This window comes from Ornithodoros turicata, chromosome 1 (genome assembly GCF_037126465.1).
Source record: "Ornithodoros turicata isolate Travis chromosome 1, ASM3712646v1, whole genome shotgun sequence".
Lineage (NCBI taxonomy): Eukaryota > Metazoa > Arthropoda > Arachnida > Ixodida > Argasidae > Ornithodoros > Ornithodoros turicata.
Window position 1 is genome coordinate 77,179,330 of NC_088201.1, and position 27,220 is coordinate 77,206,549.

At 48.0% G+C, this 27,220-nt stretch overlaps 3 protein-coding genes and 1 long non-coding RNA gene across 11 annotated transcripts; 3 read left to right on the top strand and 1 right to left on the bottom strand.

The window, feature by feature from the left end:
• Positions 1 to 2,648: 2,648 nt before the first annotated feature.
• LOC135377196 (uncharacterized protein K02A2.6-like) lies at positions 2,649 to 6,473 on the top strand. Its single transcript, XM_064609476.1, has one exon. It carries the CDS (start codon positions 2,649 to 2,651, stop codon positions 6,471 to 6,473), a length of 3,825 nt encoding a protein of 1,274 aa, XP_064465546.1.
• A 1,683-nt stretch (positions 6,474 to 8,156) lies between these two features.
• On the top strand, positions 8,157 to 14,936 carry LOC135377201 (NFX1-type zinc finger-containing protein 1-like; the record flags this gene model as incomplete). The annotated part of the gene is made up of 7 exons (XM_064609489.1): positions 8,157 to 8,432; positions 9,445 to 9,839; positions 11,176 to 11,678; positions 12,146 to 12,361; positions 13,094 to 13,387; positions 13,477 to 13,682; positions 14,234 to 14,936. Coding segments are annotated over exons 1-7 (2,565 nt in total), but the record flags the coding sequence as incomplete, so codon positions are not given.
• A 14-nt stretch (positions 14,937 to 14,950) lies between these two features.
• LOC135378419 (uncharacterized) lies at positions 14,951 to 17,207 on the top strand. The gene is made up of 2 exons (XR_010418373.1): positions 14,951 to 16,447; positions 16,805 to 17,207. It is a non-coding gene; the product is annotated as an uncharacterized LOC135378419 (long non-coding RNA).
• Positions 17,208 to 26,172: 8,965 nt separating this feature from the next.
• LOC135401180 (uncharacterized) lies at positions 26,173 to 27,220 on the bottom strand. Of its 8 annotated transcripts, none has more exons than XR_010424751.1 (5): positions 27,141 to 27,177; positions 26,929 to 27,022; positions 26,728 to 26,858; positions 26,535 to 26,591; positions 26,173 to 26,466 (listed from the first exon to the last, which is right to left on the bottom strand). XR_010424751.1 is itself a non-coding variant. In XM_064633443.1 (4 exons), the coding sequence occupies exons 1-4, from the start codon at positions 27,190 to 27,192 to the stop codon at positions 26,416 to 26,418; spliced, it is 291 nt and encodes a 96-aa protein (XP_064489513.1). In that variant the 5' UTR covers positions 27,193 to 27,220; the 3' UTR covers positions 26,173 to 26,415. The 8 variants fall into 8 exon arrangements, 2 of the variants coding, with proteins under 2 accessions (XP_064489513.1, XP_064489505.1); XR_010424750.1 differs by having other exon boundaries at positions 26,929 to 27,033; positions 27,141 to 27,166; XR_010424749.1 differs by lacking the exon at positions 27,141 to 27,177 and having other exon boundaries at positions 26,725 to 26,858; positions 26,929 to 27,130.

A 27,220-nucleotide genomic window follows, 5' to 3' on the forward strand; every position in this document is an offset into this window, starting at 1 on the left:
ATAACAACACCGCCTGATTTTTTAAAGCAAAATCTGCGATGGTCAAATTTTGCACTCGGACGTTTGGCATGGAATGACCCCGCTGTGTATAAAAGCTTGTGAGCTCCCAGCCGGAGCATCCTTTACCCTAGTTCTGTCTAAGAGCTACCGCTCTTGTCGCCGTCTCGCTCGCCTGTTTTCATCCGTGACATTTCTGGTGGAGGTGCGGGACAATCCGTGCTCAACTGCCTGGAAGAACAGAAACGACTGAGTCGAAGACAGCGTGGACTACCTGCGGAATTCGGGCCATTGGGACCCCCAACCCGCAAGACGATGATACGTGGCAATATACCAGTAGGCCACTGTTGCACGGTGTTGAGAATGTCAGTGAAACTTTGTAAGCCTGAACAGTGTAGATTTCACCGAGTTTCTTTTTTTTTTTTCTCGTCTTTTTTTTTTTTTATCCTGCTCTGTTTGCTCAGCTTTTGTATTAATCAGTGAGTGAAAGGACATGGCGGTATGACTATTGTCTTCTCTCCAAATTGGTAGCGATACCGACAAATATGGAAAGATTAATTTTTGGCTGTATAGAATAGGGAAGATAAACGCTTTGTTGTGATCCTTCCCCACATAAACCACTTCCAGCTTTTCGAAACGTGGTCGAACCAAGAAACCCATAGTAATACACAAGCACGTCTCAGAGCATGATTATATATTTCTCTTCTTCTTTTCTTTTTTTTCAACAAAAGGAGAGGTAACAGATAGGAAAAAAAAGTACAGACATGAACTGTATACTATGCGTGAACAGAGCAACAATAGTTCTTTGAATTGCGCAATTTCTAATTCGCGGTGTGTGCTGCCTGTGTTAATCTTCATCTGGGAAATTGGGCTCTGTAGTTTCACCCGTGACAGAACGTGTTTTGTTGGGGTTTCTTTTTTCATTTTTTTATCTTTCTTCTTTTCACCTCCGTGTCACCAGTGGGCGATCTTACCTAGGGTGCCTCAATACCAGCTCCCTCTGCACCCTAATCTTACCGTGTTTCATCTTTCTTCGATGTGTTCGCAACACCATGGTGGTATTTCTTGCTTCTACGATGTATGCGCTCAGAATTTGTGACCGCATTCTCGGTCCTCTCTATATCCATTGCTTGTACGCCTTGTGCCGTGCGGAAAATATTTAGGTGGTGGTGTTGCACCAATCTTCGTCGAGTTCAATTGCGCTCATGACACATGGATAGGGATACTAGTGGTTTCGAACTATTGGCTAGTTGGGAACGAAAGCCACATGCATGTATCACCAGGATTTGTACATAATTAAGGAACGCGAATAATACTCACACAGTAAATTCAAAAACACCCTTTTGGGTATAAACCGCTTACACCTTTTTGTCCTATGGCTGGCACCCTTTTTTACACCGCATCAACTGTAACACCCTTTCAAAAAGGTGTATTGTGCAAAAAACACCTGTTTAAACACCCTTTTAGGAGGGTGTTTAACACTCTTACACCCTTTCGAAAGGGTGTAAGCTCCCGCGGCAGCATGCCGAGCCATGCAGACCGACGTTTTTGCTTGTATGGCAACAACCACCCTAGCGACGGCACAGTTCCAGCCGTGGTTCCACAGCAGAACCTAAACTGGAGAGCAGTGCGTCACTGGCAACCCTCATCGTCCTAGCAACACTGTGAGTGAGCAAAAAAAAGAACAATTCAAATAAAATGAAAACAAAACAGTTGGACATATGTAAGGCAAGAGGTGAAGATCGCAACATCGTAACGCTGTCCGTGCTCGTGAAATGAGCGGCGTTACGATGCTGCCATCTTCAGACGATGCCTGTAATGAGCCCGAGCACTCTCGGTAGCCTAAATTGGCGTACCAGATTGATCATATACTGAAATGCAGTTCGTTGGAGTATATTCGCTAAGCTTAGTGCGGTAAAACTCGTCTGTAACGGTGACGAACATGTGTCTTTGCAATTAACACGTACGCCTGTAACGAGTCAAGATATCAGCGAGCTTCCTGACATCCCTCCCTGTCAAATATTGTGTTTTCAACTCAAGCTATCGTCTATAATGTGATTACCTAATGAGCGGAGATGTCAAGCCAATGTAATTTTTCTCTCACGAATGAAAACACCCTTTTCAACACCAGTGTATCGAAAGGGTGTATATAACGTAAACACCTTTTTCGACACCAGTGTTACTTGAAGGGTGTAAAGACAGGTGTAAACGCATAAAAACACCCTTTTTGATACAGCACTTGGTGTAATAAAGAGTGTATTTTCTCATACACCTTTTTAGCACCCTTTTTGCGGCCTTTGGTTATCTTTGTGGAATTAAAAAAGGTGTATTTGCTGAAAAACACCTTTTTTTACCCAGAAAGGGTGTTTTTGAATTTACTGTGCACAGCGTTTCAAAGCGTACCTGGTGTACCATACCGTGACATACATTGCATGTTTCATTTTGATGCGGTTGTGCACCCGTCTTGACGTAACGGTCTTGTTGGGGTTGTAGGCAGCCCTATGGTCATGGGCAAGAGAGAGGTAGAGGAAGAAGTGTAGAACGGACGTTTTGGAACGAACTGCGCAGTTGGACTGACGTTGTGTGATTTTGGTGGGTTCTTTGGCAAGTACAATAAATCTACATTCTAATACTGGCGACGAGGGAGCAGCATGAACCACGCAAGACTTGGAGAATTCACTGCCGGCTCAGACTGGACATCATGGCGTGAACGTCTCGAGTTTCTATTCGAGGCAAATGACGTACGGGACGCAGCAAAGAAGCGTGCGTTGCTTTTCACTTGCATCGGAGAAGAAACCTACAACAAGGTTCGGGATCTCCTACATCCGTTATCGCCATCACAGGTACCCTATCATGAAATTATGGACAAATTAAATCTCCATTTCGAGACGGGACCTTCCGAACTGCTAGGCCGATGGCGTTACCACAAGAGGGATCAAAGACCCCAGGAAAGCATTTCAGAATACGTGGATGCCTTGAGAGCTCTCGCCAAGGACTGCAACTTTGGCACCTTGTACGCTGGAACATCGCAGACTGTTGGTACATCACCGGCTGCAACGCCATCCACGTCACGCGCAACCGAGCCAGAGGCATCAACCACAACGACTCCTTCTACTGTCGGAACTCCTGCAACCACGACTCTTCCACTGGAGATAATGTTGCGGGATCGATTCATCTGTGGGCTACGTGACGTCCACGTACAGCAGCGATTACTCTCAGAGCGGAGTATCACCTTTCAAAAAGCTTTTGACATCGCAAAAGCTATGGAGTCGACAGTTCAGCAACAGTCAAGCATGCGTAGTACGGAAGGCAACAAGATTCTCAACACGACGACAAAGCAACGGAATTCAAAGACGGGGACCAAACAAACTTGCCGTTGTTACCGTTGTAATGGAGATCACAATGCTCAGAACTGCCGATTTCGGAAGTCAGTCTGTAATTTCTGTAAGAAAATTGGACATATTGAAAAGGCTTGCATCAGTAAGAAGCGGCAGCAGTCTGGTAAGACTACTGATCACGATAACACTCGCCAGTCTCAACAACACCGGCAAACGAACTGCATTGAGGCTACAGAGACTGAGGCGTGGGCAGACCTTTTCTCACTACACACCTCGAGACAAGCAACGAATCGTTACACCATAGAGGTAACGTTAGACAACCGCCCTTGCGTTTTCGAGGTGGACTCGGGAGCATCATTCTCCATCATAAGCGAAGAAACATTTCACCACCTCTGGAATAATGACAGGCCAACTTTACACAGCGCAACTTTTGACCTAAAGACGTGGACTGGTACTCCACTACAGGTACGAGGCAAAGCGAGAGTGCACGTCAAGCTACAGCACACAGAGGCTGAACTGGATCTCTACGTCGTTGCTGGTTGCGGCGTAAGCCTTCTTGGGCGGGACTGGTTCGAACCTCTGGGAATTTCAGTGACTGGGATTAATACAGTCGCCGCAACAGAGTGTCAAGCCTTGCTGGACGAGTTCAAGGAAGTATTCCAGGGCAACATGACTGGACATGAAGGAAATCCTATACATATTGACGTACAGCGGAACACTGCTCCGAAATTCCTGAAGAGTCGCACCGTGCCGTTAGCATTAAGGCATGACGTCGACAAAGAGCTTAGCAAGCTTCAGCATCAAGGAATCATCGAACCTGTTTCATCTTCGCTCTGGGCTACGCCTCTTGTAACTGTGCGCAAACAGGACGGCACACTTCGATTGTGTGGTGATTACAGAAGTACTGTAAATGTGGCTGTGGCGAAAGCTGCATACCCACTACCGACAGTAGACGACATGCTCAGTATCGTCCAGGGGGGCAAGATATTTTCGAAGCTAGATCTTCAACAGGCCTACCAGCAGCTTCGGGTGGACAAACCCACGTCAGAGCTGCTTACGTTGAACACACCCAAAGGACTCTTCCGGGTCACTCGCTTACCTTTTGGTGTATCCGTGGCTCCGATCATCTTTCAAAGATACATGGACACGCTACTCTCTGGATTAGTGGGCGTCGGAGCCTACTTAGACGACATTTTAATAACGGGGTCCACTCAGGAAGAGCACAATGAACGTCTGCGTGCAGTACTCCAACGGTTGCGTAAAGCTGGACTGAAAGCACGTTTCGACAAATGCCTTTTTGCGGTTCCTGAACTGGAATATTTAGGATATCACATCCAATCTACAGGCATCACTCCGACCAGGAGAAAGGTACAAGCCATCATCGACGCTCCTGCACCACGTAGCAGGAAGGAACTTCAGTCATTTTTGGGCCTCTTAAGCTTCTACAACCGTTTCCTGAAGGATAGAGCGACAGTGGCGGAGCCTCTGTACCGGCTGCTCGACAAACAGACCTCCTGGAAGTGGGGACATCAAGAACAAAGCACGTTCGAAGAACTAAAACAGCTTCTGGTGAAGGCACCTGTTTTAGCACATTTTGATGAATCCCGGCCGATCATCCTTTCCTGTGATGCCTCACCATACGGGGTTGGGGCCGTTCTCTCTCAACAAACAGTCGACGGAGATGAGCTTCCAATAATGTTTGCTTCGCGCACACTGGGTACTCACGAGAGGAACTACGCACACCTGGACAAGGAGGGTCTGTCCATCGTTTTTGGAATGAAACACTTCCATCACTTTATTGCAGGCAGACACATTACGGTGTTCACGGACCACAAACCGTTATTGGGAATCTTGAGCCCTAACAAACAGATTCCTCAGATGTTGTCACCCCGAATGATTCGCTGGTGTCTTTTACTAAGCGCATATGACTATACCTTGGTATATCGCCCTGGAAATCGGCATCAAAACGCAGACGCATTGAGCCGTCTCCCATTGCCCATATCCGTCGATGGTCAAGCATCACTGGGTGACGTACTAATGCTAGAAGCACTCCACTGCGATCCACTGAATGCTAACCAAGTGGCACAGCTTACTCAACGTGACGTCATCTTGTCACGGGTCTTGGAAGGTGTCCAACGGGGAGATTTCTCAGATTGGAATACAGAAGACCTCCTTCCCTACAGACGTCGAAGGTCGGAACTTGCCGTCTGTAAAGGTTGCCTCACGTGGGGTTCCCGGGTCATAATACCTCAGAAAGCTCAGCCCTTGGCACTACGAATGCTACATGCAAACCACCCAGGAGTAGCAGCAATGAAGAGCACCGCTCGAAGTCATTTCTGGTGGCCAGGACTTGACCACGACATCCAGTTAACATTTGACAGATGTCACACGTGCCAAACTTGGGCGCGTGCAAGTCCATGCTTCGTGGATGAAGACTTCAAACGCCCTGATGCTCCTTGGCATACGCTACATATCGACTTCGCGGGTCCAATGGACGGTTGGTCATACCTCATCATAGTCGATGCATTCTCGAAATGGCTGGAGGTGAGACGGCTACGAACCACTACCTCTGGAAACATCATACATGAGCTACGTAATGTCTTTGCGACATTTGGCATACCACGTGTTCTCTTCTCAGACAATGCTCCAAATTTCGTTTCCGGGGAGATGTCCGAATTCTGTAAGCGCAACGGAATCAAGCAACGTACAAGTGCCCCGTTCCATCCAGCCACAAATGGCCAGGCCGAAAGGATGGTCGCTGAAACAAAAAAAGCACTTCGCAAGCTCACTGAGAACAACACTCAGTGTCGCCTGGCACGTTTTTTGTTTCGACAGCATACCACGGTGTCAAAGACAACCGGGAAGACCCCCGGAGAACTGCTGTTTGGTCGCCCCCTGACAACAGCTTGGAATTTATTGCATCCTCAGGAGCATTCAGACAACATGCCCAAAGAATCAAGCCAAACGACTGAGAAATACAAAGTAGGGCAGCCAGTGTATATTCGGATGTTCCACAGCGGGCCGCGATGGCTTCCGGCAACAATACTAAAGCAGACGGGCCGATCTTCATTTGCTGTCACGTCTACCGACGGGAGACTCCATCGCCGCCACGTTGAAATCCTTGCGCCGAATCCTTGACAAAATGGATATAACTGGTGATACTGCAGCCATGGTAACTGCACCCAGCCTTTTGAATTTCCCTCCATCCACGGACACCGAGCAGACACAGCAGAGTACGTCGCAGGAACCAGCATTCCCTTTACTGACTACAGACCAGGCAAGCGGGCAGGCTCAGGGCACTCAGCAGCCAAACATGCGAACGGGACGTTTTGGGCGTGTCATCAAGACTCCGGCACATTTGAAAGACTTTGTCGTAACTTAGTCGGGGGGAGTGTTGGGGTTGTAGGCAGCCCTATGGTCATGGGCAAGAGAGAGGTAGAGGAAGAAGTGTAGAACGGACGTTTTGGAACGAACTGCGCAGTTGGACTGACGTTGTGTGATTTTGGTGGGTTCTTTGGCAAGTACAATAAATCTACATTCTAATAGGTCTATACAGCGTTACGTTTGACCTACGACCAACGAAAAACCTGATACCTAAGAAGTGTTGCGGGACAGTCAAGATTTGAGCGCGTTTTGTCAGACAGATTTCCCGCCTAGGACAGATCCAGAGGCTACATTTTAAAACGCGATTTTAGCCAAAAACTTGGCATCCCCCAATTCTTTGAGAAGTGCTCACAAAAACAAAGCCTCTGAGAGTGTGACATGTACATGCACACAAACCAAAATAATTGTTTTAAGACACACTCTAGATGTGCACCTTCTTGACGTTTTTGGTCATTGCTGCCACCACCGATTATGACCCCGCAAGACTAAGATGAAAGATGAAAGATCCCAAGAAAGTCCCTGATGAAGAGGAAGTATCATCACGTGCATGTAGAGACGTTGAAGAAGAAGAAGGCACGCGCTGATGCATTCCACAATTTGTCTCAAGATACGTACGACCTGATGCAGCGTTATGTCTTCTCGGTGTCTTCGTGGAAGTGACCATCCGTGGTGGGCTTTCTTCCGAGGGATTTGCCTGAGCAGCCCAACTGCCATTCTTAATACCCTATGGTTTTGACGCGTTCCTGGAGTGCGACGACCTAGACTTCCAGGACCTCAAGTGGGCCTCCGCGGTGTTCAGTCTCCTGTGTTCGCACTGCGACCGCGGCTCTCGTAGACTTCGGGACCTTCTTAGGAAGACAGCTACATCTGAAAACTTTGCGACAAAGACGCTTCCAAATTTTGCGCTCAGGTTTCGTCACTCGAAAACTGTTCTCAGCAGGTAAGGACGCATTGTTTTGTTAGTGAGAATATTTTATGTGCTTTGCTTCAAAAGTACGCAATTAGTACGTCGTCTTCGACGAGTGTGCTTTGGCAACGTCATCTGTGTAAGTTTGAAACATCCGTGCGCGGGCACTACGTTGAGACGCGAAGGCATGCGCGCTCCTAGGCGGATCACAGACGTCTTCAGACTTGTGGGCGAACTTGACCTGTTGTAGTTGACTTGCCCTGAGCTTGACTTGTCACTGGAAGCTTACGCCTTTGTTTGCGTACGAGTGTTCTGTGCTGAGTTATTTACAGAACTAGAAAATGATTAAGCAAGTGCCTGCTTTTTCAGCTGGAATCCCTCGTTCACCTACTGGACGTCTTGGAGGCCATAAAGGAATTTGTTCTGAATACGGACACCTTCCTTAGCCTACTACCCTACATAACGGCGATGGTTGATTCACTGCGTGAATCACAATTAGGCATCGACGACATCTGCAATAGGGCCGTGAAGTTGGAAGCGTTTGCGACGAGTGGCGCCATGCTGGGTAGACAACGTGTGTTGTCCCACCCGGACTTCAGAACTCTCCCAGTCGTTCCAGCATCTGAAGAGTTGCTAGCCAGAGAATTGCCTCATTTGACGCCTAATCGTGTCCGTGGGTCGTATAATAGCACGGAGCACTATCTGGACGTCCAGTTTAGGCTGCTTCGTGAGGATTTCGTCCGTCCGCTCCGGGAAGGGATAAGGGAGTGCGCACGGGCACAGGAAGTCCGTGGATATAGATACAGGTAAACTTCGTATAATGCCAGAATATTGCGAAACTTGCCGTCTCTTGCTCAAAAATTGATCAGCCTTGTCGGAGCCACCCATGTTTATCGATACCATGCGCTTATATCATTACTATGGCGCATGTGTATCGTATTTTATTTTTGCGTTGATATATGCCAGTAACCATACTGTGAGATGGACATTTCAGGAGGGTTTTAGTGGATCGTACCTGCTAGAACATTGCATGCACAGTACGCAAAGAGTGCTTGCGCGCATGAGCTGTTTTTCAGGAATAACATCCCAACGTAAGAAGCATTTGCGGGAGCACCTCGTAGGATTTGGGCAAGCATATCGTCTACTCATTCGTTAAGATCGAAAAGCAAAGTGTACTGCAAGTACAAAATAACGTTAAACATTACGAGAATGCATTCACACGTTCTACCACTTCTTTTTAGACCAGCGGCAGAGTGGGTTAAGGCGGCCCGCTCGTTGATGGTAGCCAAGGTCGTGCTGAAGACTGGGAGGTGGTGGGTTCGAATCCTACCACCGGCTTTGCTGTCCGAGGATTTTTCCGACGACTTTCTAGACAAATGTCCTCAGTTCTCCTGAAGTCAGTCCAGGACGCATACTAACACCCCCTGTCCCCCACTCCTTCCTGCTGTCCTCTCTCTATCTGGCCACTTCTATACGCCGCTCATAGCCACAGTTGCTTCGCGGCGCTAACACGGAATTTTAAAAATACGTTCTTTCTATTTCGGCTGTCCAAGCCCTACGACTCAGTTGCAGGCGTTGACTCTTGCGTCAAGTGCGTTCGTGGAAATAGCTTGCGCGCTGGAGCCCGGTATACTAAAATGTGTGCTCCGTCAGACGCGTACAGTCTTGACTGTAGCGTTACGCGAAACGATTGCGTGCGATCTACTGAGACTTCGCGGGAGCATTTGAAGCATTACAACGGTCTGCGATTCTTGGTCATTAAAACGGGCGCGAGATAATTAGTTTTACGTTTAATTAAGCCGATGTATTTCTGTGCAGGAAAGAAATATTCCACAAGTTGGACGGCGTCAACGTCCATTCCGGCGTTGTCGTCATTTCCTCTTCCGTCAACGCAGATGGAAGGGTATACGTTGTGCAGTTCGACGCCTCGAGCTTCTCAAAGATACTCTGGAAGGGAACGAGGCGCTTCATTCCCGGATCGCTTCTTTGCTTCAGTAAGGACAACTTCGAGACAATCCAGGTGGCTACGGTGTCTCGTGCCACTCCAAGTATGCTCGGCAGAGGCGTCGTTGAAGTCACATTCTGGAATTGTAGCTGCGCAGTCACGGGCCAGTTTGTTGTTCTGGAAAGCATTGCATACTTCGAGGGTTATCGTCATGTATTCCAGGCTCTGCAAAACACGCACGTTCTTCCACTGGAAAAGTACATCGTAGGTGAGCTGATACAGACCAACGTCGTTACTATATTCAAGTATTCCTGGTACGTAGGCAAGAACGTCACCACGTGATCTTAGGTTGTAGGCGCTTCCGTAATATATGTATTTTCCTTTCCCCATCGACTATACGCACGCGTTTGTGCACATAGTGTGCTTCCCGACATGCGTGATTTATATAGTTGAATGTTGAAGAATAGCATTGCATGACTTCGTGTTACCTATTGGAGCATGTGTCTCGTGTGGCTATATGTAACGCAGAAAGAGCGTTCTCTGGAACCCCAGGACAGTTCATGGCAGGCCGCGCAACAAAACTGTTTTGCACAGATATACAGGGTGTCCACGCTAAGTGTGAACAGATTTTTTTTAAATATATATAACACGTTTTCTAAGATGAAATCAATTGCAATATAGCATATGCTGAAGGGCACTCCCTAGCAGGGCATTAGCAAAGTCCAAAGGCAATGTCTTAATTAAATTTCATTAATTAACTTTTTAATTATAAAAGCTACAAAGTTGTCCCAATGAGAACATCTGTTCCTTTCGGTCACCTGATATCGTAGCCGTTTTCAGAACAAAAATCCGTTCGATAGATCGCCCGCAAAAAATTCGTGAAGGAACGCCATTTTTTCTTTATTTTGTTCATTGCGCTTCTTAGAAGACGCGTATTTCCTTCATCCCCAACGGGAGAGGGGGAAGGAGCACAGTGCCGCCTCATGTGTCGAAGATGAGCTTTAACTTGCGGAAACAAAACAAAAACAAATGTATCGGGTGACTCTATCGGAACTAGCCTTATCTTGGGTTGCATTTTCTGTTTCCTTTTAATCTTTTTCCATGACGCGAGAGGCGATAGTGTGCTCTTTCTCCCTCTCACATTGGGGGTGAAAGAAAGACGCGTCTTCTAAGAAGCGCAACCTGGATGAAAGTTAATTAAGACATTGCCTTCGGACTTTGCTAATGCCCTGCTAGGGAGTGCCTTTAGCATATGCTATATTGCAATTGATTTCATCTTGGAAAAAGTGTTATATATATTTTTGCAAAATCTGTTCACACTTAGCGTGGACACCCTGTAGATATCATAACATCCTTTGGCGAGCAAAATACAGGAACACACAGAACTCTTTGCGTGCCTAACCGGTTTCAACTCACAGAACGAAGATAGAACCTTCCCAAGATCATGTTTCAAGCTTTGCGACAGTACCCACGTTGCTTACAGTGGCAGCTGACGACATCAGGAACATAAACACTTGCACTGTTGACGGCACAGGCGTATAATTGTTTGTATCAGTTTTTCCCTCGTTCGTCACTTTTTCACACTCAACTACACGCCGTTGCAGGAGCGGAATCTGTCGTTTTCCATCCAAGTTACGTGAATAATTGGACGACGTTCGACATAACGTGTCTCCTAGAGACACCTGGTGGTACCCGCCGAAAGGTGACCCTCCTCGACCGAGACAGCTGGCCAAAGGCGGAAGAACTCCAACTGGACAGCTCCCAACTGGAGGCTCTTCAATACGCGCTAACCCATGAACTAGGCGTTATACAGGGACCTCCGGGAACGGGAAAGACCTACATGGGTTTGAAGATTGTTCAGACGCTGCTGGAGAACGACGCTGTATGGGGTGACGACCAAGGTCCCATCTTGGTGGTCTGTTATACAAATCGCGCCCTGGATCAGTTTCTGGAAGGCGTGCTTCAGTTCACGAAACTTGTTACGAGGATGGGCGGTGGATGTAAGAACAACGCCTTGAAAATGTATCATGTCAATAAGAAGTGTAAACGGACACACGCTGGTCGGCAGTCGTCTGAAGCTCTACGGAAGCACCTTGAACGAGTGAAGGTTTGCCTTTTGTTTTTGATGTTTTCGTTTGTGTAGTGCACAGGATGGTGCTAACGGGGCCTAAACGTGTATTCACACGAACGATATCCCCACGGAATTTTCTAGCGGAAGAAAAAGCGAAAAGGTGCTCACGGGGCAGAATTAAGTTGTTTTGTTGAGTATCTTCCCCACGGTCAGCAGTGCACGCAAAGACATGACGTTGAGCGCACGCGCTCATGTGACTGTATCGCATCTTCCGGTGGCGTATTCTGAGGAATGTCGCTTGTGAGAATACACGGGAAGTGATGCGTTCCTCAAGGAGCTGAGGCAGATTTCTACTGGTCTTCCGTTGTGCTCCCGCTGATCTAACGTGCATGCTCTTATACCTTCTACGGACAAGCAAAGGACAAAGCCTTAGCCAATCTTTGTACCTTTGACGTTGCTGCATCTCAGCTCACACGGTAGCTTATGCATTGACCTTTTTTCAGACGCTTTCAACATTGTCACAGACCGTCTTGTCCGTACCTGAGGAAGAGGACGTTGTAAAACTGCTTATGCATGTCATGAGCAAGGCGTGCTGCCGGTCCTTCTTCCAAGCGGTGTTCGACGAGCATTCCTTCTGTCAAGTGTTCAGGGTGTGGTTGCGCCTGGAACAAACGAAAGCACTCTTCCTGAATCAATGCAGCAAAAAGGACACGTCATCGGTAAGGGAGGCTGGATTGGTACACTACATTCTCAGAGTATATCTGATGTATCTGTCTTCTGCACAGAGTTCTCTGTCTTCTGCCTCCTAGGCAGACGAGAGCCCGATGACATTGATAGTATCCGCATCTGCACTGCACCCGCGCACGTAAAATCCGCGACCGCATCCGCGTCGGATGAAACAGATGTATCCGCAGTCACCGCATGACGCATGACGAAAATCCGCATGACGAAAATGTTACGTAAACCACCCAGGAATATTGTGTCACCCACAACTGTGCAAATGATATACACTTTCACACCATTTTGGACTCTTCGCGTCAATTGTGGCTCCACCTGGCGGACGTCGACAACAACACAAATGCTTATTTGAGGATAAAATGCCGATATCCGCGCCTGCCGCAGTGGTGCGCGAGTTTATCCGCACCTTACCCTCGTGTATTTCAAGACGTTATATTTTTTACGCAGCACGGCGTAGACCGGATATCCGCGCGGATCCACGGGATAACCGTACCCGCGCGCACCACTATCCACGTGACACCTCATGATAGGATTTTTAAAAAAAATTACCGCCAGCTTAAGAGTATAAGGCCACATTTAAACTCGTTTCGCACAACGCCAAAAGACTCCTGCGTGGACTTCAAAACTGACGCTTAAATTATTGGTGGCTGGTTTTGTGACATATTGAACCATTAGGCATAGGCAGTGCGGTGATAGGGATGTCACTTGCACAGGTGCACAAAGCTATAAAAGGATTCAACATGCGGGACCTGGACACAAGCTCTTGGGAAGCACATCTGCGCATCATCATCAAGGAGGGCGATCGAGCCACAGGAGACGATCACGTCGAGGACGTCTGGACACTACGATCTCGAGAGCGCTGGAAACTGTATCGATACTGGGTCGACAACCTGACTTCTGTGATTGACACCTTTCAAACTTCTGAGATGACAACAATGGAAGATGTGCAAGAGCGCATGGCGCACTCCAGACTAATGGCTGACCTATCGGTCCTTAGGGCGTCCAAGGTGGGTACCTAATGAGTTCCAAGAAGGGCACTAGAGTGCAAACATTACTCCTGCTGTGTGTCTGCAGATGACCAGTAGTCTTGTTTCAGGTCATTGGAATGACAACAACGTGCGCGGCTAAGTACCAGGCTCTCCTCCGCGAGGTGCAACCGCGCATCGTCATCGTGGAAGAGGCAGCCGAAGTACTCGAAGCTCACGTGGTGACAAGTTTGGCTCCGCAAACTCAGCATGTGATCCTCATCGGGGACCACCAGCAGTTGCGTCCGCCCACGAATGTACAAGAACTGTCAATCAGGTACAGGGCCCGCTTGCACGAAACTTTTTGAATGCAACACTCAACGAGTGTTACACTCAAGACCCATTGACAAGCAATAGGCTTTAATGCAACGCTCATTGAGTGGGCTACGGGGCACGATAACACTATTCAGGAAATCGGAAAGGAAATCGCACCCATAGGGGTTATCTTACGTGTTTGGGTTGTAAACTGTTGGAAGTGTGCGTAACCCGGCACCAAACCTTGTAACGCAACCCGCCGCTGTACGCCAAGAGTGTTATGTCCGTCCCTGTGTTTCACCACCACGATACTCAGTAAACAAATGGGTGTGGATGTGACAGGGAATCAAAGGGGATGTGTAGAGTGTGGAAGCTTGTCCTCGTGTGTGTGCGCGAAGCTTGGTATGTTGAGGATCTAACATCGTGTAAGCGCATCATGTGTAACGTGCAGCCGCATAGCGTGGTTCCCAGTCCCGGTACCCGTCCATCGACTGCCGTTCTTTAATCGTAATATTGCTGTCGTCGTGTGCTTTGTACTACTTACATTTGAAAGCAAGATGGTTTACTTAACAGATACAAGATGGACGTGTCTCTTTTCGAAAGAATGCTTATCAACGGCGTGGGTGTCAAACAGCTCTGCGTTCAACATCGCATGAGGCCGGACTTCGCCCGCCTTCTCACGCCACGATTCTACCCTACTTTGGAGCCCCACCCGTGCGTGGAACGATACGAAGACATTGAGGGTATGACCACGAACATGTTCTTCTTCAATCACTCCTCCCCAGAACGGAGAAATTCTGGCAGAAGCTATAGCAACGTTTTCGAGGCAAAGTTTCTTGTCAACCTCTGCAGATACCTGCTTGCTCAGGGTTACCAACCTTCTCAAATCACTTTGCTCACGCCGTACATGGGTCAGAAGAAGCTTCTAGAGCGCACAGCTAATACATATCACGAGCTGACCGCGGTGGCCATCACAGTAGTGGATAATTTCCAAGGAGAAGAGAACGACATCATCCTCTTGTCCCTGGTTCGCTCCAACGAAACTGGGGAAACCGGTTTTGTTCAAGTGGCGAACCGAATTTGTGTCCTCCTGTCCAGGGCTCGTATGGGATTTTACTGCGTAGGCAATATGACCTTACTGAGCGAGGCGTCCAACTTATGGAGAGACATCGTTGACGACCTCAAATATCGTGGTCTGGTCGGATGCGAACTGAAGTTACGGTGCAGGAGACACTCGAACAGCACGGCAGTAGTAAGAACACCAGAGGACTTTCCTAGCGGTTGTAATGGTTTCTGTAACCTTCCGTGCCCAGCCTCCCTTCCTTGCGGACATTCTTGTCCAAAAAACTGTCACATGGATACTGAGGACCACAAGCTGTTCACCTGCAGAGAGCGTTGCGGAAAGACATGTTCCAGAGGTCACTGTTGCAACGAACGCTGCCACGGCCACTGTACGCGTTGCACGGTGCACATTAAGGTGGAGTTTCCCGCTTGCCACCATACTTCGAAAGTCCCGTGCTACATGGCAGACGAGGCGACTTGCACGAAAAAGTGCGGGCGACGCTTGAAATCATGCGGTCATCCATGTGGCAAAAAATGCGGCGAGCTCTGCGGTGGAGCGTGCATGGTATCAAATGTTGAGGTAGGTCCATGCGGACATCTCATCGAAGTCCCGTGCAAGATGTCTGGCTGTATCGCTGCTAATCCAGAACTCTGTCAAGCCCGCTGCGAGAGACTGCTACAATGCGGACATAAGTGTGCAGGGCGTTGTGGTGAGCCGTGTGGCGATAACCCGTGCAGGGAAGCCGTAAAGAAGTCCTTACCCTGCGGCCATACGGCCACTGCGGAGTGTCGTGAGTTGACAACGGTTATTGCATGCCGGACGAAATCTAGTTACGTGCTTCCTTGCGGACATGACGTGGTCCTCGAATGCTGGCAGACCCAAACTGAATCATTTTTCGCGTGCGATCAGTGTCCGAAGTCTCAGCCATGTGGACACATATGCCGTTTCGGATGCACGAGAGCTTGTAGCCACGTTTGCAATGCCGAAGTAGCCGCTCCGTGCTTATCTGGACACACCGTTGTAGTTCCTTGCTGGAAGCAAAAGGATTCCTCTGCCATTTCTAGACTGTGCCGTGCACCTTGTCCAGCTATCCTACACTGCGGTCATCCTTGCTCGAATGCCTGTAGTGAACCTTGCGCAAGTACGTGCAACAAGTATGTTACTATGGACAGAGCTTGTGGCCACAAAGATATCGTTCCGTGCAGTCTGCTGAAAAGGGAATTTCCTTGCTTAGAACCTTGTCCCCGGTCTCTTGCCTGCGGTCATCCGTGTCCGGTCGCCTGCTACAAAACGCCGTGCCCATACCCGTGCCAGCTATCGTGCCCAATGTCCTGCCCTCACGGCCCGTGCCCGGCTGTATGTGGCTATCCATGTCCACCTTGCGGAGAACCCTGCACGTGGTCGTGTCCGCACTATCGTTGTGGTGCCTTGTGTTGCGAACCTTGTACGCGGCCTCCCTGCAACCATCGCTGCGCGAGACTGCTGCCCTGTGGCCATGCTTGTCTCGGAGCCTGCGGCGAGCCCTGTCCGACGCTATGCAGTGTTTGCAAGCCGAAAGAGTACGAGGAAGAAGCGGGAACGTCCCTAAATGTTCTCCTCGTAGCGCTCGGAGACTGCGGACATTCTGTGCCCGAGGAAGATTTGAGGAAAGCTTGCTCCACTGCCCCTGAGGATGGCCCCCTTTTGTGCCCTAGATGCTCGACGCCCGCCAGGCATTGTCTGAGGTACGCCACAAGTTTCGTATTGTGGAACGGGTAACGCGGAGCAACTAAGGGGTTGGGCTTGTGACAGACCTTGTAACTTCTTGGGTTCGGAATACTTGTGTGGTTCTGTTCAACTGACTTTAGCCCACTTAGCCCACGAAACCTGATATAATCCCTTAGAAACGACCCCAACCCCCGCAGACTCCTTTGGCTGCTGCGAACTCCACGTAGCTTTGTGCAACATCCATCAAGAATAGTCTAATATCAATTTCACACCATACGAGCCGCTATACGAGAGTTGCAGGTGATACGCGTTTTTTTGGATTCCGATGTCTTTGACATCTCTAATGCCTGGATACCTCTCTTGTCACCCCGTAGGTTCGGTCAACGTGTCAAGAAGTACATCGCCAGGATGAACAGACAAAAGCGAAAGGCTCTGCATGATATCTGGAGTGAACATTACGGTTATGAAGCGGTTGCCAGACAACGCTCACTTGATGACTACCTCCGTGGTCTCATTGCAAAGAAGCAACCCTGCGACAAGTGACTTCAATAGGCCCACTGAACAAACTGTCTTGTTTTTATATAGTATTTGTTTTGGTTTCGAAACATTGAGCGCTTCGTTGGGCTATTGTAGCCCTCATTCATTCGCGCTCGAGCCCCAGCACCGACTGCAGCGATGTATGATGTGAATTCGCGATAATCGCCCTCTTCTCTCCACTGATCTCAATGTCATAACAAAATCACACTTGTGCAGATAAAGAATATTTCATATCTCCCGTTTCTAGATGTGACGTGTCTCCTAATCAAGGGCGTATTGCGAGGGGATGCAGAGGAGGGGGGCTTCAAGATCGCCTGTGAAAATAGTGCACTCTTTATTCATAGCCATGATTTTTCTACCTCTGAGTATTCACCTCTGAACCGCACAGTCTGCGGCATCAGTCTTCAGAAAAACTCTGACTGGGTTGCACGCTTCCCCCCCTGGGAATTCCCATGGTCCGAATCTCCCCACCTGTTGGAACAGAGCCCGCATGTAAAGGACATCGATTATCTTAGTGCCTGTCTTGGGATTACAGTGCAGTGGTGGCGCTCTCGCTCAGATCCGTGGGCACTTCATCTCTCTGGTATTTCGAAATGAAAGGCTGAAGATGATTGTGTATTGCAGCTGTGCCTAGTCTCTCGTGTTCATCACGCTGGAATTGACCGAAATCCTCTGCCTGGTTACAAATATTAGTGTAATGGCTACAAAGAGTCTTTGTGACAATCGTACGGGTTGCCATGCCCGCAGTGCCCCCACTACACCAGACCGGACCAGACACCAAAAGCTTGTCTCTCGCATTGGTATCTTGAGGCGGCGCCAAGACGTCCCAGTAGGGAAGCGGATGCCGCGACGTGAGGTGCTTCCAGGCGGTTTTCGAGAACCGCTTCGTGCTACGACTTTGGGACGCCTCGTCGCACACGTCGACGGAGCAGATTGTCTTAGCCACATAAAACCACACGTTGTTGTTTGTCGTCTAAGCGAACCGCGGAGGTCAACGACGCGCTTGGCATATACGCAAACCACATATCAATCAACGAAAATAAATATATCCGAGTGCTACGGTTGCGTTAGTCGCTGGCAGATAAACATTTGTCATTTTTGGCAGATAAACCTTTTGTTCTCAGCATATCCAGGAGCTTGGGGAAAAGACAAACGTACGAAACACAGAATGAACAGCACAAGAGAACTGTGATCGGTGCATTTGTGTTTTCCACAAAGTTCCGGGATATGTTGCCAACGTCAGGTACACACCACCTCGAATGCATATTACTTTTATGTTACTGTTATGTCTCACTTCTTCTGCTTTCCCTTCTGTGCGTCTATAGTATATCGTGTCACGTTTGTCGTGTCATAATTCTAGCAGAAATGCTTCACAGGTTAACGAGGCACGCACGAAGTGTCTGTACAGTATCGAAGTGGCAACTATCACGAAAAGCGTTAGCACGCAGGCGGATCGGCCGTGTTGGCCCACTACACAGCCCCCTGTCGGCCACAGCGCCGCGAATGTAGAGGTGGCACCGCATTTTGAAACGCATGTGTGATGCAACTTAATTTTAGCGCTACTCTGCAATAAACAGCACGGGGCACAACAACAACAACAACAAAAACATTTTCTCGGTATCTCCATGGAAAAGGGACAATAAAGGTTTGATGACAACACTTCCCAGGGCAATTGGCCACATCCCGTGTCGGACTGGCGCTTCCCTTTCCCGTGCTCCGCCATGAAACGAGGCAACTCGCGACGATAAAGGAACACGGCACCCTTTCGACGGTGGGACAAATTGGGGAAGAAAAACGCACAGGCATTAAAAAAGAAGAAACAGGAGGACGAGTGCGTGTATGCCGTCGAGCTGGGGCTGCGAAAGGTCGACTTTCGTCGCTTCTAATTTGCGGTGTGCGCTTCCTGTGCCGCTCTTGATACTCTGGTCTCGTAGTTTCGTTTTCTACGGAATGTGTTTTCTGCGCACCTAACTATTTCGTATTCTTATTCTTATTCTTTTTTTTATTTTCTTTTTTATTTTTTGTAGGAATTGCGACAACAGCATAGGATGCGTTCATGCTTATAACGATAGCGGCTGTATGTCGTGTGCTATGTACTTTTTCGTGTTTAGTTTTGTTCTCACGCTTGCTCAATTTTCTCGTTTCATTCAGTGTTCCCTCCCTTTTTCCCGCCGTCCTGGTTCCTTTTACTCGTGGCCTTCTTTTCTCTTTTTCCTTTTACCCGTAGAAGCCAGTCTCCGCTTATTCGGAGATACAGTCTGCCTTACTTACTTCAATTTTTTTATGTATGTATGTATGTATATGTGTGTCGTATGTATGTGTGTGTGTGCGTGTATGTATCATGCATACATGCATATGTGTATGTATGTGTGTGTGTGTTAGCGCCGCGAAGTAACTGTGGCTATGACCGCCGTAGAAACGTTGACAGATATGGAAAGTGGACAGTACGAGGGAGTGGGGGATCGTCATCTTCAGTGCAGTTCCTGTAGGACATGTCATCTGCTAACGCTTGGACGCAGCCAATGTGTCAAATGACTCGGATGAATCCCTCAATTTCTATAACGGCCACTGCACGTGCAGAGTGTGATACGCGTTAGGCTGACGCCATTAGGGACGTCAAGCATGTCATACACTCTAAAAACAGAACTTCACCGCATAACATTCTCGTAGCCAACCACCATCCCGAATGACAACGTTCTCTCCCCTGATTTGATGAAAACGGGACGCGTACGCCATGTTTGTGCAAATTATGAACTACATAACACACAAGAATGGCGTACGCCCCCCTCCCCCTTTCCCGTTCTCAGCAAATAAAAGAGAAACATGAAAAAGACAAAAAAAAAAGGAACTCCTGGAAAGAACAATGTCACTCGGGACGATGGTTTGGCTAGGAGCGTGCTATGCGGTGAAGTTCATTTTTAAGAGTACGCGTGGATCTACTTATGTCATTTTATTTATGTCGTTCCTGTAATGATCTCTTCACACAAATCACCATTCGTCGGTGAAATCCCGGTTATAACGATGTATGGAAACGAATGTGAACGTACTGTAAAACTGTAAAAAACCCATGCGTGCCCATTTCATATCCAAGCATGTCCCCTCAGACGAACAGGAGAGCAGAGCACAAACTACCGATTTTCAATAGAAGCACCCCACGTCCATCTCAAGTAACATCAGAAACTGGTGGCGCAACAACGTCTCTATAGACATTGCTGCGCCACCAGTTTCCGAAGCTCGCTTCAGAAGACCCATTTTTGAAGATGCTACAACGAGCACGTGTCTCCTCTCACGAAATGCATCCCGTGATGACGTCGTTAGAACTGCGGAGATCGAGCAGTGCCTGAGACGTATACTAAACTAGTCTCGAGCACGCTTCGAAAGCACCCTAACGATCCGAAAGTAAAAATAAAAGAAAAGTAAACAGAGATTTCGGAACGGTTTCAAACACTGCTGTTCACATATTACTTATAAAGCGAACGATCGATTCAGAAATAAGTTCGCGGATGCTACCTGTAGTGGCCATGTCCTGCATTGATTTGTCTGGCATGGTAAGCTGACTAGGAGTTTACGAGTTCTTGCGACAGTACCTTTCCCGCAATTTTTTACGGCTATTGTCATTGTAGTACTGAATGTATTTTGCAATAGAATGGGGCAAATACGGCATGTGCTTTCTGTTTTTGTAAAAAAAAAAACGAGAAAACGTTAGGTTGAGTCGGTAAATTTCGGAGCTCAATTAGGAAAATTCAATTTGATAAAAGTGCTCAGAAGTCATGGCAAAGTATCCTCCGTGATACATAGCGTTGACCCCATAGTGTTCAGACAAGTAGATTACCTATACTACGATTATTTTTATCACTATTATTTTTCGTTTCTATATATATATATATATATATATATATATATATAAAAATAGGGGAAAAAGGCCATTAAAGAAATAAGTAAATTATGCTTGACGTGTTTGAAATTCAAACTTACAGATTAAGTTGGCTTCTATGGCTGCACGTAGAGAAACAGATACTCATGGAACGATGCGACAGCACCAGAGGACACGTGTTTCGCCGTGTTTGCGGCTCGTCAGCCCTGGGTACCTGCGCATCGTTCGGGATTGGTAAACCAGGGGTCACTCAGTGAGCGATATACACCTGGGAGAGTGACTGAGCACTCCTCAATGCCACAGTGCGAGCCAGTGAATTATAAATAGGGGGAAAAGGCCATTAAAGAAATAAGTAAATTATGCTTGACGTGTTTGAAATTCAAACTTACAGATTAAGTTGGCTTCTATGGCTGCACGTAGAGAAACAGATACTCATGGAACGATCGTTCCATGACGATAACTTCGTTCCATAACGAAGACTGCGCGTAAAGCGCAAAACGGCGTCCGTTCGTCATTATCACGGATCACCACGCATTGTGTTGGCTCACCACTCTCAAAGACCCATCTGGCCGATTAGGCCGCTGGGTGCTAAGCCTCCAACAGTTCGATTACACCATTAAGTACAAGTCTGGCCGTAAACATCGTGACGCCGATGCGCTATCGCGCTGCCTCTTACCAAACTGGCCGCCCACCGCACAAGCCGCCGATATGTCGATCAGTGCTCTCACTTTGCCTCCTGTTGATCTCCCGTCCCTCCAAGCACTCCAGCTCAGTGCCCCCGATTTTTCGGCCATTATTCGTCACCTCAATGGCTCGCTGCCTTCCTCAGTCCGGAAATTCCAGCGCAAATGCAAAAATTTCGCTCTGTTAGATTGTGCCCTCTATAAGCGCAACTACGACCCCGAAGGCCAGCGATTCCTTCTCGCCGTACCACGCAACCTCCGCCATGAAGTCCTTAGCAGCCTACATGATGACGTTACTGCCGGCCACTTAGGCTTCTACAAGACTTACGACCGCGTCCGCAAGCGCTACTTCTGGCCAAGGTTATACTCTTCCGTCTACAAATATGTTTCGTCCTGCCTCTCCTGTCAGCGACGAAAACCATCCCCACCTTCTGCCGGCCTGCTCCAACCCTTGTCACCACCACATGCCCCCTTCGACCGCGTCGGCATTGATTTACTTGGCCCCTTTCCCGTCTCTCCTACCGGCAACAAATGGGTTGTCGTTGCCATTGATCACCTTACTCGCTACGTCGAGAGGGCACCCCTTCGGAGTGGTTCCTCAGAAGAAATCGCCCACTTCTTCATACATAGCTTGCTCCTTCGCCACGGTGCTCCTCGTGTGCTCGTAAGCGATCGCGGTCGCCCGTTCCTTGCCCGGCTTCTCCAAGACGTTCTCCAAGCCTGTGCAGTTGTTCACCGTCCAACATCTGCATACCACCCACAAACCCACGGCCTGACAGAGCGCTTTAATCACACTTTGGGTGACATGTTGTCGCTCTACGTTTCGTCTGACCATACCAATTGGGACAGCCTGTTACCTTACCTGACATTCGCCTACAACACAGCTGTTCAGTTGACCACCAACTTTAGTCCATTCCGCTTAGTCTTTGGCCGCGATCCCATCTGCAACATTGATACCGTCTTCCCATACCATTCGTCCACCGGTTGTCCCATACGTTCCTCGGCCTGTTGCTCTCAATCACAACTACGTCGCCAGGTAGTAGCCTCTTGGAGGACGTAGAATCAAAATGATGTGCTGACCGGAGCTGCAAGAGATACTGGCGTCTCCAGCGTCTCCAAAAGTGCTGCATCAACTTTTCTCTGTAGAGCATTTTACGCGTCAGTTGATCTTTCGTTGATTGATTTTGGTCGTCGTACTGTGTTGCTGTCTGCGTCGGCAGGGCGATAACTCTCTTGCCCACGAGAAAGTGAGATGGACATAATACGTTTGAGTCGTCTGGACTGCAGCTAGCGTACGTGAGTGGCCTGGAGTTGGCTACCGCCTCAACTTCGGTCATTACTGTTCTGAGTTCTTCAAAGCCGAGCGACGTTTTCCCCAGAACTTTACGAAGAGCAGTCTTTAACTGCGTCATGGAACGATCGTTCCATGAGGATCTGTTTCTCTACGTGCAGCCATAGAAGCCAACTTAATCTGTAAGTTTGAATTTCAAACACGTCAAGCATTATTTACTTATTTCTTTAATGGCCTTTTTCCCCTATTTATAATTCACTGGCTCTCACTGTGGCATTGAGGAGTGCTCAGTCACCCTCCCAGGTGTATATCGCTCGCGAAGTGACCCCTGGTTTGCCAATCCCGAACGATGCGCAGCTACCCAGGGCTGACGAGCCGCAAACACGGCAAAACACGTGTCCTCTGGTGCTGTCGCATCGTTCCATGAGTATCTGTTTCTCTACGTGCAGCCATAGAAGCCAACTTAATCTGTAAGTTTGAATTTCAAACACGTCAAGCATAATTTACTTATTTCTTTAATGGCCTTTTTCCCCTATTTATAATTCACTGGCTCGCACTGTGGCATTGAGGGGTGCTCAGTCACCCTCCCAGGTGTATATCGCTCGTTGAGTGACCCCTGGTTTGCCAATCCCGAACGATGAGCAGCTGCCCAGGGCTGACGAGCCGCAAATACGGCGAAACACGTGTCCTCTGGTGCTGTCGCATCGTTCCATGAGTATCTATATATATATATAAATAGATATTTCTTGCTGCCTTTTTCTTTTCTTTTTTTTTTGCTTGAGAAGGTAATTTCAAGCTTCCCAATCATTATCCAGCTAGCGTGCTTTCGTGCCTAAGATGACCGCTTTTCACGACGACGCTGCGAGGCGACCCGGGTTCGCATCCCAGTATGCTCTCGGGTGATTTCCCTGGCTTTTTTTTTTCTCAGACGGCTGCGAACGCAAATGTCTGCACATTTCCCTGTGAAGTTGATCTAGGACGCATTGGCTCACAATGGCCCAGAAAGATCGCTCGGAAATAAAGCTAGCTTAACCAGACATGCACTGACGGAACCAGGCAACCCAATAACATTAGCTCCGGTAGGAAGGCGTGTGCGCGGTGGAGAGGGAAGTTAGAGCGGGAACACCTGCCGCGCGGGAGGGTGTATTGTCCTTGTGTTTTGTGCATAGCTCACCATATTTGATGTAACGGAAGGTGGTCACGCCGGGCCCGATCACGCGCACTTTAAAGTCCCTCCTTGTCGTTAGAATGCATTGAAAACTTCCAGAGTAAAAGCTGTGCGAAAATAAGACAGATGTCTCATTCCAGAGGTAATGGAAACAAAAATGCCTCGAGGAGGCAGCAGATACCGATTGTTTTGTGACACTTTTTCACTGTGCAAGCGCCTCAAGTGAGCGGACATCTGCTCTGGTAATTACACGGGCGATCACACAACTGCTTAGGGAGGGCACTAATTTCCGGATGCTTACTTCCCATTCAGCATTGCCACCAGTAAGCAGAATAAATGGGAACTGTAAAAGAAAAGCAATACTCGTTCCATCTTCGTTCCGGAAGCTGTAATGAATATTTTCACTGAAGGTCACGGTAACACGGAAGTTGATTACGACACAGAACGCGCATGTAATCATCATATCTGCAAGCTCTTCACGCGATGCAATTAATTTCCACCGGCTCACAGCAGCACGACCCTTTCTAGCGACGCGCGTAATATATTAGAAACTTTCTCTCGGATTTCATAATTCCCTTTGTAATCCTGAAGCTTTTTATACTTATTGTTTTCACCTACTGATCGAACCAAATAGTATTTTAACGCTATGACAGTGGAAGTTCATCTGTACGAAAGGGATTCGGAAAACATTAGGCATCATAGTATACGTGCAAAACGCACGATAATTAGGTGCAGAGACTAAAATAGGATCAGTGTAGCGTTACAAAGAACGAAGGTATATGTATGTAAATTTGTTTTTTAACGCTTTGACATAGTTCACCTTTGTTGCTTCAACTGTGTAACGCTTAAAGCTTCTGCTGACACTGGGGTCAACGTGACGGGCATAATGCCGGCATCCACCGACGCTGCTGACAGGAATGGGAGTGTGGAACAAAGCAATTAATAAGTAACAAAGTAAGCCTTCGGACGCGTTTTGATATATGCCGCGAATACCGACTCTGATGTCACTGTCTCATTAATTAGTGCTAACAATAGAGGTGGCGCGATGGTACTTCCTTTCTGGGCTTAATTATCGATACAATTAGTGGCGCTTCCGCTTTCGTGCATTCCGTATTTTGTTTCCTCGCTTTTGCAAATCATTCCTTGTTTGTGAAAGTGTCCGAGCCTGTGTTCGCTCTCGAATGACAACAGAGGTGCCGACCACTTATCTCTATGTATAATGGCTGGATCGCGCATGTGAGAGGGGCTCGTGGGGGAGAGGCGTGCATTCGGGCCGCCATGTTGGAGGGCCCACTTGCGCCGGCTGCTCCCATAGCAAACAATAGGAAGCGATTTGATTTGAAGTATTTATTGCGGTTTAAACAGGCATGACATGCCCTTTAGTTTAAAGGAAATTTTAAAAAAATACGGGCAGCCCCGCTTGAACTAAATGCAGGCGACAGAATGCGTTGGGCCAACCAATATGGCGGCCGGTGACCACGCTGTGGAGCACCCTATCCGCGATCCAGCCTATACTGTAGAGATCAGTGGTGCTGACGGACGATAACGATGTAATGGATGGCGTAGCAGAAAGAAGGTCCAAACACAACTGTGAAATTTGAACACTTGGCACTTTGCACGGTAGGGCGCACTCATCGGGACGGAACGGGATGTGGGGCCGGATTCACAAAGAGCTCGTGCGACGGAATCTGTCGTAACTCCGTCGTACGGGAAAGTTACGACGAAGTGTAGATTCACGAAGGGCGCGCGTCGCAAAATCTTCGCAGCTTACGGCGGAATCCTGCGAGAGCTCCCGAGCAGTCTTACGAAGAAAGATGGCGGCGTTATTTGGCAGCGGTGGATTTGGAGACGGGAAACAAAGACTCCGTAATACGCGCCAACGCATTGCACTTTGCCACAGAACCTTCCAGACCATCCCAGACAGAACCTACGAGACCAAGTGACATTGAGGCACTTTTTGCTTGGTAACCTTCAACAAACGCTTCAACTTTGTGCTCCGTAAAATCGGGTCGCAGGGTTTTTAAGCATCCCCTACACCCTGCTAAAACACCCCCAACACCCCTCCAAATTGTCTGCAAGAAAGGCAAAAGAAGCCATAAAAGCTGCAAAACTGAGTGCCACACACCGTTTACAGAACACCCTCACCCACCCCCTCCCCGAGACGAACATACTGGGAATATATTTGCTGCAAGATCTTGAAGAGGCACGTTTAAACAAAGCCGAACCAAAGTTAACATTATCTCCTGAAATTTCGTCAAAGAATTGCAAGATGTATGGTGGACATGGTTCTCAACCAAATCGAAAACTGTAAGCAACATTGCATAGTTGGGAAGTCCAGAGTAAAACTTCACTGCAGCAGAGTCATTCTGAAAATACGCTTGTGTCATTTCTCGTATGTGCCATATGTGCCTTCAGCTTGTAGACCTCGTGGTTTAACCTTCGGATTTCTTCTTCAAGTCGGAGAATATCAGCCATGGAGATATCTGCAAAAATGTGAACAGGTCCTGTCAGTTATCTAGCAATGAATTGCTACGCACAACTTGAAACTTACCCGATGCAATTGCCTTGTCATGTGAAAGCGCATCCTGTAGTTGCCCGTCTTCATCATCTGCAAATGGGTGATCCACCGAAATGTCTAAATCAAAATTTCACATCATTTAAGTCACCAAAGCATATCCTTTTGCAAATTATCTGGATTAAAGTACTTAACATGTTAGTAAGTTTAATGGTAAGATGACCACTACCTCAACTGAGTCCACACTCTGATGCTTCTGTGTCTGTACCAGCACTGTCAGCCACAGGCACATTTTTGAGTTCTGTGAGGTGCCTTGCAACTCCTGCCTGGCATGCTGCCCTATTCTTGCGCCTACTGTATCTACATGAAATCGCAATGACACAGTATGAGATATGCATGAAGACAGACACAATGAGCAAGTACCAGGTACCTGTCTAAATTACAGTGCAGTCACTTGTTGTGACCAAGCTGGACGCTTGGTGCCCAGTACGGGTTGTTGACATCGTACAGAAGTGGTGGTTCACCTGAAACTGGCCTAGTTATGTTCTTCTAAACTCTAGCTGTCGCTGCCGCTCATATCAGGTAAAGACTGAATACTTTTGCACGTAATGCGAAGCATACCAGATCAAAACATCAGCGCACCAGATATGAAGTGTTTGCTGCAAATTCTGTAATGGGTGGTACTTGCTTGCATGTCTTTTCGGTTGATGCGTGAGAGCCAC